We start from the raw sequence: 14,378 nt of genomic DNA on the forward strand, positions 1-14,378 counted from the left end.
ACTTAGCTTTATTATGGCTGAAATTTCTATCTGACCAACTTCATGTGTACAGCAGAATTATAAGGAAATTCCAAGTAGAAGAGTTATCGTTGATCGGAGTTGCCAATTTAATTGGATTTCGATTGATTTCCGGAGGTGTCCCGGCTTTTATCTTGAGAATCTAGTCAGGCTGGTTACTTATCATCTAATAACGTACATCTTTCCATAAAGGACTTATATGCTTAGTTCTTTGTCATATATATATAGTGTTGAATCGATTCTTTTTTCTTGCTAGAACTAAACCATTTGGAAACATAACCAATGAGGACTAACATATTTGAACCTTTGAATGAGAAATTCAATCCTAAGTCTATGCATAACAGAGAGCCTTGATACGTATAGATAACCTCACTCCTGGCCAGTGTTGGGCAAAATCAATTGAAATCAATTGCAATTGATCAATCAATTGAAAGTAATTGCTCTGAAAATTAATTGCAATTGATTTCAATTTGTGATTGACAATTAATTTCAATTGCAATTGAATTCAATCATAAAATTTGCAATTAAATTTTCGTCAATTGTCAGTCAATTGGTCACCAGGCCATTGAAACATTTAATTGTTAATTGTTAATCGCAACTGAAACATTTAATTGTTAATTGTTAATCGCAAAGGGTGCAATTGAAACATTTAATTGTTAATTGCAATTGACAATTGAAACTTGTAACTGTTAATTGTAATTGTTAATTGCAATTGAAATCAGCAATTAAAACTGAAGATAAGAAGATGTTTGTATATTGTGTTGTCCACTTGTTACTGTTTTATATATTGCAAATAAGGTAATTATAAGAAATGCTGGACAACTACCATGCCTTCGCCCACTGGGAAGAAAGCCGTGAAACTAAGTATTTTTTTAAGCATATTATGTTTATGGTTCTATCCCCCTCGAAAGAACTCTATATGCGCGTCATGCATACAATAGGGATGGGCAAGAGCGAGTTTGAGCGAGTTTTCTTTAAAACTCGACTCGACTCGAAGCAGACATCTTTGAGCTCGACTCAAGAACTCGACTCGAAAAATTTCCCCCAACTTGACTCGAATTCGGATCGAGTTTCGAGTCGAGTCGAGCCAAAACGAGACAATTCGAGCTAAATCCTTTGTGTAGTTCCAAGTACTACTCTCTTCAAATATCCTACATAGACAATATAATTATCAATGATACTACTACCACTACTATAACTAATTATTATTATAACATCGTGTATAAACACGGAATATAGGCGGTTTGTATCTGAATACTAAAAATTAGTTGACTGTCGATCTCAGTCGTCAAGAAATCTTCAGGAGGCAAGGACATTGGTCACGAGGTTCTAGGTTTGAGTTCAGGAGGAGCAAGTATTCGGGCTCGAGCCGAAAATTGTTAAAAGTTATAGGACTCCAGCCAATCATGTTCAAAACTGCTCGACCCGGGTTTACGGTTGTCAACAACTCAAGCGCCTTGCTCACAGCTCATTCACTTATCGAGCCAAACCGAGAAGTGAGCCGAGCCAACCGCTCACCCAACCGAGCCAGCTCGAGCCAATGGCTCACACGAGCCCAACTGAACCGAGCTGATTGCTTACCCCAACCGAGCCGGTTCGAGTCATCGGCTCAGTTGAGCTGACTCGAACCCAGTCTATGGACTCGTCTCAACGGAACTGGTTCGAGCCATTGGCTCCAATCGAGGAGAGTCGATGACTCGTCCCTACCGAGCCGGCTCAAGCCATCGGCTCAATTAAGCCCAGTCGATGGGTCATCCCAACCAAGCCGCTCAGTTGAACCGAGCCGAGCCGGTTGACATCACTATCCCCATTGGGCTTTGGCTAAAAAATTGGACCATGCAGTTCTCAGCCTTGATGGTAAGAACTACAGTCTATACTTATATTGCTCACGGCATCATTAACTTGTTCTATCACCAACGAATTTCGAGGTAAGAATTACTTTGTTTTGCGCCTTTTGTGTGTGCTTTGTGTCGCTTTGTGCGCGAATTCCCACATTTTCTGTGTCACCGGAAGTGGGTCAAAATGGTCCTAGAAATATGGCCGGACAAGTTATTGCTGTTCCGCCACTATCGAATTTCGCGGTCGTTTTTCGCATCGTTTAGTGCCAGTTTCTTGCCGTTTTGAGCGCGTATTTTCACGTTTTGTGCGTCACCGGAAGTGGGTCAAAATGGGCTTCCAAGATGGGACGAAAATGACCAAGAGTTCCGCTACTATCGAATTTCGAGGTGGTTAATTTCACATCGCGTACCTCTTGTGAGCTTATTTCGACGTTTTGTGCGTCACTGGAAGAGGATCAAAATGGGCCTCGAAGGTGGGACGAAAATGATCCGCTGCTCCGCCACTACCGAATTTCGAGGTCCTTCCTTCTGCATCGATTAGTGAATGTTTCGTGCCGTTTCGTGTCCTATTTCCACGTTTTGTGCGTCACCAGAAGTCTGTCAAAATGGGCCTCCAAAGTGTGACGAAAATGTCCCACTGTTCCGCCACTGTCGAATTTCTAGGTTGTTTCTTCCGCATCGTTCAGTGCCTATTTTTTAAAAAGTTTTCTGCGCCTACTTCCTCGTTTTGTGCGTCACCGGAAGTGAGTTAAACGGGCCTTCAAAGTGGGAGTTGAATGACTCACTGCTCCGCCAGTATCGAATTTCGAGGTCGTTTCTTTTGCATTATACTGCCTGTTTTGTACCGTTTTGTGCGCCTATTTCCACTTTAGTACGACAACGAAAATGGGTCAAACTGGCCTACAAGTATAGCGGTATAACTTAATGCTGTTCCGTCACCATCGAATGTCGGGGTCGTTTCCTTCCCCTTTTTTGTGCGTGATTTGTGTCGCTTTGTGTTTCAGTGGAAGTGGGTTATAATGGTCCTTGAAAGCGGGATGAATATGTCTTCATCTGACATATTTGTACGTCCTCTTTGACCCACTTTCGGTGGCGCAAAAAAACGTGAAAATATGCGTAAAAACGGTACAAAACATGCACTAAACAATGCGAAAGAAGAGACCTCGAAATTTGATACTGGTGGTACAGTGGGTCATTTTTCTTCCCACATTGAATGTCCATTTTGACCCACTACATTGATTCACAAAACGTCGAAATAGGCTTACAAAACGGTAGAAAACACGCACAAGACGACGTGAAGGAAACGATCTCGAAATTGTTCCTGACGGAACAGCATTAACTTGTTCCGCATATTTGTAGGATAACATTGACACATTTCCGGTGACGCACAAAACATGGAAATCGGCACACAAAACGACACAAAACTGGCACTAAACGTTGTGAAAGAAGCGACCTCGAAATTCGATAGTGGCGCAACAGTGGGTCATTTTCGTCCCGCATTGGAGGCCCATTTTGACCTCCTTCCAGTGACTCACAAAACGTCGAAATAGGCGCACAAAACGGCACAAAACAAGCGTGAAAGGATGTGAAATTAACGACCTCGAAATTCGAAAGTGGTGGAACTCTTCATTTTTGTTCCATCTTGAAAGCCCATTTTGACCCACTTCCGGTGACGCACAAAACGTAGAAATAAGCACACAAAACCGCACAAAACAGGCACTAGGCGATTTGCAGAAAACGACCTCCGAATTCGTTGGTGGCGAAAGAGCATTAACTTGTTCCGAAATATTTGTAGGACCATTTTGGCTCATTTCCAGTGACGCACAAAACGTGAGAATAGGCGCACAAAACGATGTGAAAGAATGCACCTTGAAATTTGTTGGTGGCGGAACAGTGGGTCATTATTGTTCCACCATGGTGGCCCATTTTGATCCACTTCCGATGACTCACAAAACGTGGAAATAGGCGCACAAAACGCTTACAAAACAATGTGAAGGAAACGATCTCGAAATTCGTTGGTGGCGAAGCAGCATTAACTTGTTTCGTTACATTCATAGGCCCATTTTTACCCACTTTTGGTGACTCACAAAACGTACAAAACAGGCACTAAACGATGCAAAAGAAACGACATCGAAACTCGATAGTGGCGGAACAGTGAGTCATTTAACTCCCACTTTGAAGGCCCGGTTAACTCACTTCCGGTGACGAACAAGACGAGGAAGTAGGCGCAGAAAACTTTTTAAAAAATAGGCACTAAACGATGCAAAAGAAACGACCTAGACATTCGATAGTGGCGGAACAGTGGGTCATTTTCCTTCGCGTCGATCATTTTCCGTCCCAATTGGAGACCCATTTTTACCCACTTGCGGTGACGCACAAAAAGTGAGAATAGGCCTACAAAATAGCACAAAACGATGCAAAAGGGACCATCTTGAAATTCGTTGATAGCGGAACAAGTTTATGACGCCGGTGCTCACGGCATTTGGCGCTGTCTCGTTATAAAAATTTATAGTCGTTTCGCTATCGAGACGAGACGGGATGCACTAAAAGTACCTCTCGAGATGCACTAAATGCACAAGACAAAATGCAACACTAACGTGAGCACCATTAAAGGCATTCCACATTACTGCTTACATTTCTCATGGCTTTCGCTTTCCAGTATAGTCAGATCATGATTTCAAAACGAGTTAAAACGAGCTGAACGAGGGAGCTGTTTGTCAAACTCGGCTCGACACGAAACTCGACATCAATTTATGGAGGTAAAAATAAACAGAACGTGTCCTTGCATTTTTTTAAAAATCTCTTTTATGGAAGGGGGACTTTCTATGTATGGGAAATTGGTAGTGTAAAAAATAATTGAAAACGATCGATATTAGTTGAGAAACAAATTAAAAAAATGCAGTGCTTCGCATTATATATATCCACTCTTTCTATTATAATAATTGCTGAAGCGTGTATTTAGCGTTCAGAGCTCAAGGAAATCAAGGAGACATAAAATTTCTACTGTAAGCTTAATTACATGGAAATTTTAAGTTTGTATGGTACGCTTAATTATATGGAAAATTTTATAATTTTTCCTTTACGTTGGTCTACTTCAACTAGATTTGGGACTTTCAAATTTTATTCATTTTTCCACTAAAAGTATCTATAATTCAACAAGGAAATACTTATCAATGATAATTGTAATAATTATCTATATAATTGAATTCATTGCAATTTGGTCCATGACAAACACTTTACCATTTCGTACTAGCTGTTATGCCCGTTGTTCGTACGGATCAGATAAAATATCAAGGTAAACAAACTGAACAACGGGAGAACAATTAAGAAACATGTCTAAAATTGGATATATTTTGTGTGAATATATATACAACAACGTACATGTGTTTTCATTGGGAATGTCGATGGGGACTGAATTTGAACGTAAACACTATCGGAGGTATCACTATACATCTGAGTAACCCCGATAAATATGGATTCGAAATAAATATTGGTCATTTTCTACTACTTTTACATGTCCCGGTAAACGCCCTCTGAGACCCCCTTGGTTCGAATTGTGAAAATCTCCTCTGGCCCCCAGCCGATACCGCGAAAACTATGAATGTGACACTAACATCTGCCAATTTCTACTGCTTTTTTACATATCCCGGTAAAAGTCTTTATGATCCTCTGGTTCCAATTTTAAAAAAAAAACAATTGGCCCGCAACCGATGGGGCTATATTTAGAAGTCAACGCCTGCGGAAGTATCGCCATTCATCTCAGCGACAGCGAAAACTATGGTTTTGAAATTAATATCGTCATTTTCCATTATTTTTACATGTCTCGCAATTCTCCAGCCCCGGTGACTACCGGCCCGCATATAATGGTGGCTAAATTTGAAAATCATCGCTAATGAAAGTATCACTATTGATCTCAGCGACCGCGAAAACTACGGATTTGACACTAATATCGGTCATTGTGGCTTATTGTTACATGTCTCGTGATCCCCTTTATAATGCCCCCGTTCTTTAGCTGATGGGAGCTAAATGTGAAAGTAAACGCGGTCTTGAGTTTCACCATTGAGCTCAGCGACCCCGAAAACTATGGATTTGACCTTAATATCGGTCATTTTCGATTATTTTTACATGTCTCGGAATTTTCCCCTCTGATGATCCAAGGCCCGCATACAACGGTGGATGAATTTGAAAGCCATCGCTAATGGTAGTGTCACTATTGATCTCAGCGACCGCGAAAACTATGGATTTGACACTAATATCGGTCATTTTGGATTACTTTTACGTTTCGGCATTCCTCCCACCGTTGACTCCCGTTCCGCAGCCGAATCGGGTGAATATGGAAGTTAATGCGATCGGAGTTTCACCATTGATCTCAGCGACCGCGAAAACTATGAAATCGACACTAATATCGATCATTTTCTACTACTTTTACATGTCCCGGTAAATGCCCCCCTGGTTCTAATTTTGTCAAAAACGCTTCGCCTTGGTGTGAGACGTGGACCAAGATATCCGTGACCAAAATTTGGTAACTCTCGGTCAACTTATCTGGTCCCGAGGCCGGTTCCGGTAAACGTCCCCCCGAGACCCCCCTAGTTCGAATTTCGAAAAAAAAACTCTTCGTCTTGATCTGGGGCCTAGACCAAGCTACCCGTGACCAAATTTTGAAAAGTTTCGGTCCACTCGTCTGGTCCACAGGCCGCACAAAGACAGACAGACAGACACAAACAAACTCTTTATTTTATTTATATTAGAAAGGTCAGATCCACCGTTATTGTAATAGAACGGTGCTTGAGCGATTGATCGTAGAAATTCAAACTCCGATGAGTGATAATTTCATAGGCTTGTTTTATTACAAGTTTAAACTCTTTAGTCAGTAGAGAAGAGGGCGTGAATCATGGGTCAGAGTTGATGACAATGGGTTTCGGTGGGTCTGTGGGTCACAGTGCGTGAGAGTGGTTCATGGTGGGTGGTGGGTCAGAGTGGGTCACGATGGATGGTGAGTCAATTGGTCGTGGCTAAAGTTTTCATTGCCCCACGCCCTCTCTGAACTACAATGTTGAAAATTAATCAGTGAAAATCAATTGCAATTGATCAATCAATTGGAAGTAATTGCTGTAGAAATCAATTGTAATTACTTTCCACTGCAATTACTTTCAATCGATTGATTAATTGCAATTGATTATCCATTATTAATGGCCAACCGCAATTAACAATTAACCATTACTTACTTCAATTGTTAATTGCAATTAACAATTAAATTTACAGATTGTTAATTGTTAATTCAATTGAAATTTGCCCAACACTGCTCCTGGCTAATAGGTTCTTATCGTAGTGAAGACCCAACGTGCTTTAGGTGAAGATAGTGGCATTAAAAATGGAACTGATAACGCTCCAGACTTAAACTCAATGGTTAACAAATTTGAAATTTATGCTAGCTACGCTACTTACCTTTGGCATTCAGTCACCGATGAAATGATTTTAGAGGACAAGAATGGAATATGATCATCACTTGGTTTGCGAAGTCCATAGAAAGGAAGCAATTCAAAATGTTTGGTTAATATATCAAAATTGATCTCCGTGCTGAAACTCATTACTCCTACTGATCTGGAAAGCATCTACAAGCGATGTTGTTTCAAAAAGAAGCAAACAAACAAACAAACAAACAAACAAAAACATTTAATCGAATTAAATATTTTAAAAGTTAAAAGTACTTGTTATGAGATAATGTGCAGAAATATCCCATCTCCAATATTGTTTTGATCTTTTCTGTAAAAGGACAACATGGTAGTAACATTATTCTAAACAGGAAAAATAACTTATGATTGTTTTGCAGCGCGGCTATAAGTCGCTTGACACTAGAAATTATTCATTTCTCAGTTGACAAGGATAGCTATCGTAAATAATACTCTATGGTGCGGTTCGTGAATAATATGCTGTAAGAAGTGATTTTATATAGGATTTAAACCTTATTATTTGGTTAAATGCTATTATTGCAACTCAATGATGTGCATCTTAATGTAAATAAATGTTTTATAATATCATACTCGCGTAAGAACACATCTCTAAAAATTTAACTATTGCATTGGCAACGTCAATATTAAAATAGTTTAAAGGCCTCGGAGTAACTTTTGACACCAAACTAACATTTTCCAATAACGTTTAGAAGAAAAATTGTGAGCGAAGCTTATAGAAAGCTAGGGTATATGATAAGAACTGGAAGAGATTTCAAGAACCAAGATACATTACAAACGATATATAACGCACTCGTTAAATCGAAACTAGAATACGCTGTCGAAATCTGAAACCCTGCAAGCAAAAAATATAGCCGCAAAATAGAAATGATACAACCAAAATTCCCAAGGTACTTAGTTTTCAAGGAAATAGATATATACCCTAAATTTGAAATATAACAGTCTAATTAATCAACTGAATATTGCATCCTTCGACAAGAGAAGAAAAGTTCGGTTACTCTGCCTTGTATATAAAATTGTAAACAATAAAATCCAAGTGTCGCAATTACTTAAGTGCAAGTACAATCACAAGTTCTGAAATTTAAAGTTCCCAACATCAGAAGACGTCCAAAAGCCGGCTTATTTCATTGTAGAACATTAAAAAACAATATAATGAAAAGCTCACCTATTTGGAGCATGTTTGACCCTTACAACAAAGTTTGTTTGGTTGGTCCAAGTATTGATACAATATATTCAGCTTGTTCTTCATTAAATTTTAAAAAGTAGTAAATTCTTTAAGTGCTAGAATCGATGATTATCCACTCACTAAAATTATCACTTATCTGTTTATTCTACTGTTATATGTCTTATCTGTTTTTGTGAATGATCTAAATGGGTATATTTACCTGTAGTATTCCTCTCTCTCTAAATAAATAAAGAAAGGATGGAAGGAAGAAAAAGGGATGGAGTTGCAATTGTTATAATAAGATGGCCACATCTCGAAATTCCGTAAGATTAGAGATATGTTAAGGAATATAAGAAGCATAGGATTTGCGATGTAAAGTACCGCTAAAGAAATATTTTTCAAAATTCGAAGGGGAAGGGGAACTTGGGGGTGCTAATTATTGTAGTAAAATGTCCATATCGCCGAATTTCTTATATTAATTATATTAATATAGGAACGAGGAATAATTCAATATAGGATAAATTATTAAAATTTGTAAAATTAACCCTAAAATTAAATTAAACTGACAGAAAAGTCCGGATTTCAAAGGAATCTGGACTCCCAGGATCCACCTCTACGCATGTCCCTGGCCACAATACTTCCGGAAATTCTTCCACAGCTTTCCCGAAAATCTGCTTTTAACGAGAGAAGAGGAACAATTTCTTTTTCCTCAATATATATAAAAATGACTTTGAAGTTGTCACTCTCCTCATCAGAGGGAAAGGGGTAGGGTGAACCATTTGAAGTTTTGAACACAGTTAGCATTTAAATGGACATAGATTTTTATCCTTTCACTTTGATTGAAGTGTCTACCCGAAGAGGGAAAATGGTTATTAATATCAATATTTTACAAAGAATAATGCTATAAATGTATGCTTACTGATGCAAAAAAAATGGAAACAAAGGCTGAAATATGAGGTGTGAGGCAGTATGCAGAACGAATTCGGTGGTTTGGGCGGGGGGGGGGGAAGTTCCCAGCTAGCCAGAAGGCTAGCCTACTATACATATCACCATTTAATATACAACTTCAGTGGTTCTCCAAATGAGAATCAGAACTTATTAAGAAATTTTAGGGAGAAGGACCAAAAAAAAAAAAAAAAAGTTACAATACTTAAAGCAGATATCAAGTGTTATTTGAATAGAAATCAATACTTCTCAAAAACGAAAGACTTTAAGCAATGCCATGCTTAAATGAGGGTGTTGCAGACAAGAACTATTGAGTAAGTTAAAAAACATGTATCGCTTTTGTGACAAGACGAGTCAGAAGAAATTACGGGAAGGGGCACCTTATGGACCATGAGGAACGGCACCTCTCACTATCTGAATATGCAATGCAAAAAAATAAATCAGCATTTGAACATATTTTTAGAAGCTATTTTTGGTCATTGTTTAAAATCTTCAAATATGTCCTAAGATGTTCTATCAGTGAACAAAAAATGTCTAGGTTGCACGTAACTGACTAGTAGGAACTGCTCTAAGGGTGTTGAAAAGTATCTGAACTTCTGATGTATCCAATGAATATATTAGCAGAAAAGACTTGTAAATGTATGAATGGTGATGTGTAAATTATCCTAACATTGTTTAGATGCTGTTTCTCTGCTCGGATACTCATTGGACACATCAGAAGTTCAGGTACGTTTTGAACACTCTTCAGGCAGTTTCTATTATCCACTTTTGGGAGGTATATATAGTATTTGTTCATTCATAAATACATTTTTCGTTTGCACAGCTCAGCAGCACGTTCTAACTCAATGGGCTGCTCTAAATTCAAGTTCTATTCTTGTAGCTTTTTCTCCTGTAGTTGTTTATCACGCACCCCAAGTAGTATGCAATCTCTCATTATTGAACCCGTTTGATCACTAAACTCACTCTTTTTACATGCTTTTTAAGTCTGTTACAAATGCATCAAGCAATTCACCTTTTCTTTGAAACTATGAATGAAAATTATAGCGTTCCACCACTATATTTTTTCTGACGAATTGCATAAGTCTCAAATATTTGCATTGTACTATCAAAATTTTTATTTTCTTCACCTAAGTTGAACTACTGACCGAATTCCCACAGTAATATTGCGTCTTTTAGATCTGATAACTTATTCTCTAGTTCAGTTGCTTTAAGATAGATCTGAAATTGCTGTTTAAACAACTTCCTCCAATTCTCACACAGGTTTCCGGAAAAACATAGTTCCTTCGACTCTTTACTGAATTTCATGACTGTGGATTAACAAATAAAGGCATGCAGACATAGAATAAAGGGTGTCTCACAAAGAAGTTTACAATGTTTGAATACAAATATTTTGAACCAAAATATACGAAATCTATTTTTTTAAGTCACAAAAATATTTTAAAAAAACATTACTGATGTTCTAATGTGGAACCTGTTCAAAATGTCCTTCATTGGCAGCAATACATCGTCGGCAACGCTGTGCAACAGACCGACAAACATGTGATAGGTTTCCATTAGAATGGAATCACAGGTAGTCTCTCATGACATCCAACGTACGTAATTCTGTGGCGTAGAGTGTTCTTTAGAGTTCCCCACTGAGAGAAGTCTAACGGCGTTAGACCGGGAGATTTGGGTGGATATTCGACACTTCATCGTCTACCTATCCACCTCTCAACGAATGTTTTATCCAAGATTTGTCGCACGTCTGGATGGTAAGGTGTCGGTGCGTCATCTTGTTGAAGGAAAACAATCCATCTAAATAAAGTTGAGTAGTTGGCACAATTTTTCATGCAACATGTTAAAGTACTGTATATCTGTCACTGTGTCTTCAAAAAAGAAAAAGAAAGAAAGAAAAGAAAAAAGAATGGTTCGACAAGTCCTCTAACAGACATATTACACCACACTGATAAATCAGGAAGAGTAACAGCTCGCTCTTTCGTAAAATAGGGATTACCTTTTGTCCAGTACACACAGCTGTGGTGATTGATGGATACATTCAATTTAAAAGTCTCCTCATAAGATCAAACAATGAAGTCTGTCAACTGTTCATCATCGCAAATCCATTCAGAAAATTGTAGGCATCTATCCGGATCGTCCTCATTGATTCATGAACCAACCTGGGATTGTAGAGTTTCCACTTTACTTGCGTCAAAATGCAGTGAACAGTTGATTTGCTTACATATGATTCACGTGAAGCTTGCCGTATGGACTTCTGAAGTGATCTTGTGAAAGTTTATAACAATGCTCCCACCCCTTTTTCGGCCGCTACTGATTTCTTCCTGCTACACAGTTCCTTCCTTCTGAAACTTGTCGCGTAATTTTATAATTGTTACACGTGACGGTGGCGCAGTATTAATTTCTGCCCACCATCGTCTCTGCACTTCTTTCATATCGTGTCGTGGTGGGAGCATTAGTTAATAGATCAGATTATGATTAGCAAATACCAAACTTAGGGATGTAAAATATGAGAATGTAAACTGATGTCCTGCATGGAACTTAACTATAAAAGGGTTATGTTTGAATGTAAATAAAACTCAAATGGTTCAGTTTTGTAAAGCAGTGACTAATTTGAAAGGTGAGGTGAAAAGAGTAAGGATTAGATTATGATAATAAAGGATGGGCACTAGCCTGTATAACTCCTGAGTGACTGGTGTCGTCCTCGTCGTCTGGAATAACGAATGTTTCTTTCCAGCGTTTTCCATTCTTTGGATGGTGACTGGTAAAATTGTAGCTAGTTGACAACTGGAACCAAATCCTGCCAAACTGCTAGGGGCGTTGATTCAAATCTGCGATGAGCGTAGTTCTTCATCTCTGCTCAATGAATTAGGAGTTCTGCCAAAGTGTTTCTGCTGTGATGAACCTTCAGAATGACATCTCAAAAGATATGCAGCCTAGACCGTCATCAATGGTATAGTGTGCTTCTTTACACGATGTAACCTCTATCAAATCTTCATGATGAATACTCCTTGTAAACGTGTCCTCTATGGTTTTGATTAATCAGAAAATGATGACTCTTGCGATCAATGAACGAGGAAGCATTAGGCTAGGCGGAAGGGAATGCACGAAGCAGAAAGGGAAATTATAGTATTCGCGCCAAGTCGTGATGCTTGACCTATTCCTTGTTCAGCGTAAGCTATAAACTCCGATAAACAAAATATTTGTATCCTTCAGCTTGTCACACATACGATTGGCTAGTGATTTATCACTCCCATTCCCCACGGGGAGGAGCAAATTATACACGTGCATTTTGACAATACTGTCTCGTGTTGTCCACATACTTACAGCAGCAGCAGAAAAGAAAGAAAAAAAAACTCGAAAGATTTAAAAAAAAAGTATTTGAATTTCGCTCGTAAACAATTGTTGCTTTGTGAGTCAAGATTTGCCTTGTTGGTGTTTCACCACAACACTCGCGGAACCGGGATTCATGCCAGCCATCTTTCAGACTTTAAAAGCAGAACACCAGTAGCGTAGCGTGATATTCCGAAAGGGGGATGCCACAGTTAGTCATTTCTGCGATATAGTACTACTGCAAGCAGCAATACATAGCTATTCCGAATGTAAATATAGGGTTATACAAAATTTAGGAGGAAGCCCCTCTAATTGGAGGTCTAGTGAGGCATAGAGAAGCGAATGCGTGGATTACGTTAGAATTTAATAACCAATTGTCTCAGCTCCTTCTTGTCACTTCCGTTGTGACGAGAAAACTAGGCTCCACTTTTCTTTGAACATTGTCCAGTATCGTTCCCTTCATTTCTTTCTCGTTGGCGGCTTTTTTCTCCACATACCACACTTCAATCTCGTTCTTCCCAGAATATATATATATATATATATATATATATATATATATATATATATATATATATATATATATATATATATATATATATATATATATATATATATATCGCCCCTAGAAATTTGTCATCTTGGGTCCGGAACTCAGACGCCCGTTCGTGAATATGGGCCTGAGTGTATATATCATTTGAAGATGTAAATACAAACACTTAAACCAAATCTGGGGGCCTGTTTCTGTATCCAGATACTGAAGTCAAGGGCGCAAATCTGTCTTCAACGTTCGTGGGATGGGTAAGACTGTTCCCATAATCCTTCCCTTTTTTTAACGATGTTCAAAATATTTATGAAGTTGAATAAAATGCTGTGGAGGATTAGGGGAGCAGAGTTGTCTATAACATCGGCAGGAGAGCACATTTTAAGGCTTATTGTGGGGGAGGGGAGAAGAGACTCATATTACAGTAGATGAATCAGATTTCTGAGGTAAACCTGTTGTACTCGTATATTATATACCAAATGATGTAGATGAAATAGTGGTACATATCATTATTACAACTCAGTGCCGTGAGCACATTCTGAAATTTGAATCTATGCATAATAATAATTGTCATGTTTCTTCGCATCCACAATGATCCACATTAAAATTTTAGGACATTTGTTTTATAACAATACAAATAATGACTTCCCCAAAACTATGAAAGAAAATCAATCAGGCCTATATTTGGCGCAACAATACTCTTATCTGAGCAAAATTATGATTACCATAATAGCATTATAGGAATTGTTACAGGAATTAAACAAATAGTTGAAAATAGGCTACTAATAATTAATGACAATGAAATATTAAAGAATACGATTCTTTTTTAAAAATGAAACAAGTCAAAGGACATCAGTTTCCTTTGTGGAAGTCGGATAGAAATCATCATCATCACAATCTCAAATCGGATTATTGGGGGGGGGTGGACAAGATTGTAGGGAACATGTTCCCCTTATGTCCCCGAGATTTGTGCCAGTGACTGAAGGGCCCTGGCCCAATCTTTGCGAGTGACGGGGAGTGGTGGCTCTCTTGTCCTACCAGATCGGTGACCGTAATTCTACAGAATGCTTTAAATT

The 14,378-nt window shown here is 38.5% G+C and overlaps 1 protein-coding gene across 1 annotated transcript in view; it reads right to left on the reverse strand.

Moving 5' to 3' along the window:
* LOC145695153 (cilia- and flagella-associated protein 61-like) overlaps positions 1-14,378 on the reverse strand; it is a 244,774-nt gene that overhangs the window by 205,103 nt on the left and 25,293 nt on the right. Inside the window, exon 7 of the mRNA XM_081772095.1 lies at positions 7,302-7,468. Within this exon, the coding sequence (XP_081628221.1) occupies positions 7,302-7,468 (167 nt within the window). The remainder of the gene's footprint in view (positions 1-7,301; positions 7,469-14,378) is intronic.

Source organism: Thermobia domestica, chromosome 9 (assembly GCF_964235325.1).
Source record: "Thermobia domestica chromosome 9, izTheDome1.hap1.1, whole genome shotgun sequence".
NCBI classification, from domain to species: Eukaryota; Metazoa; Arthropoda; class Insecta; order Zygentoma; family Lepismatidae; genus Thermobia; species Thermobia domestica.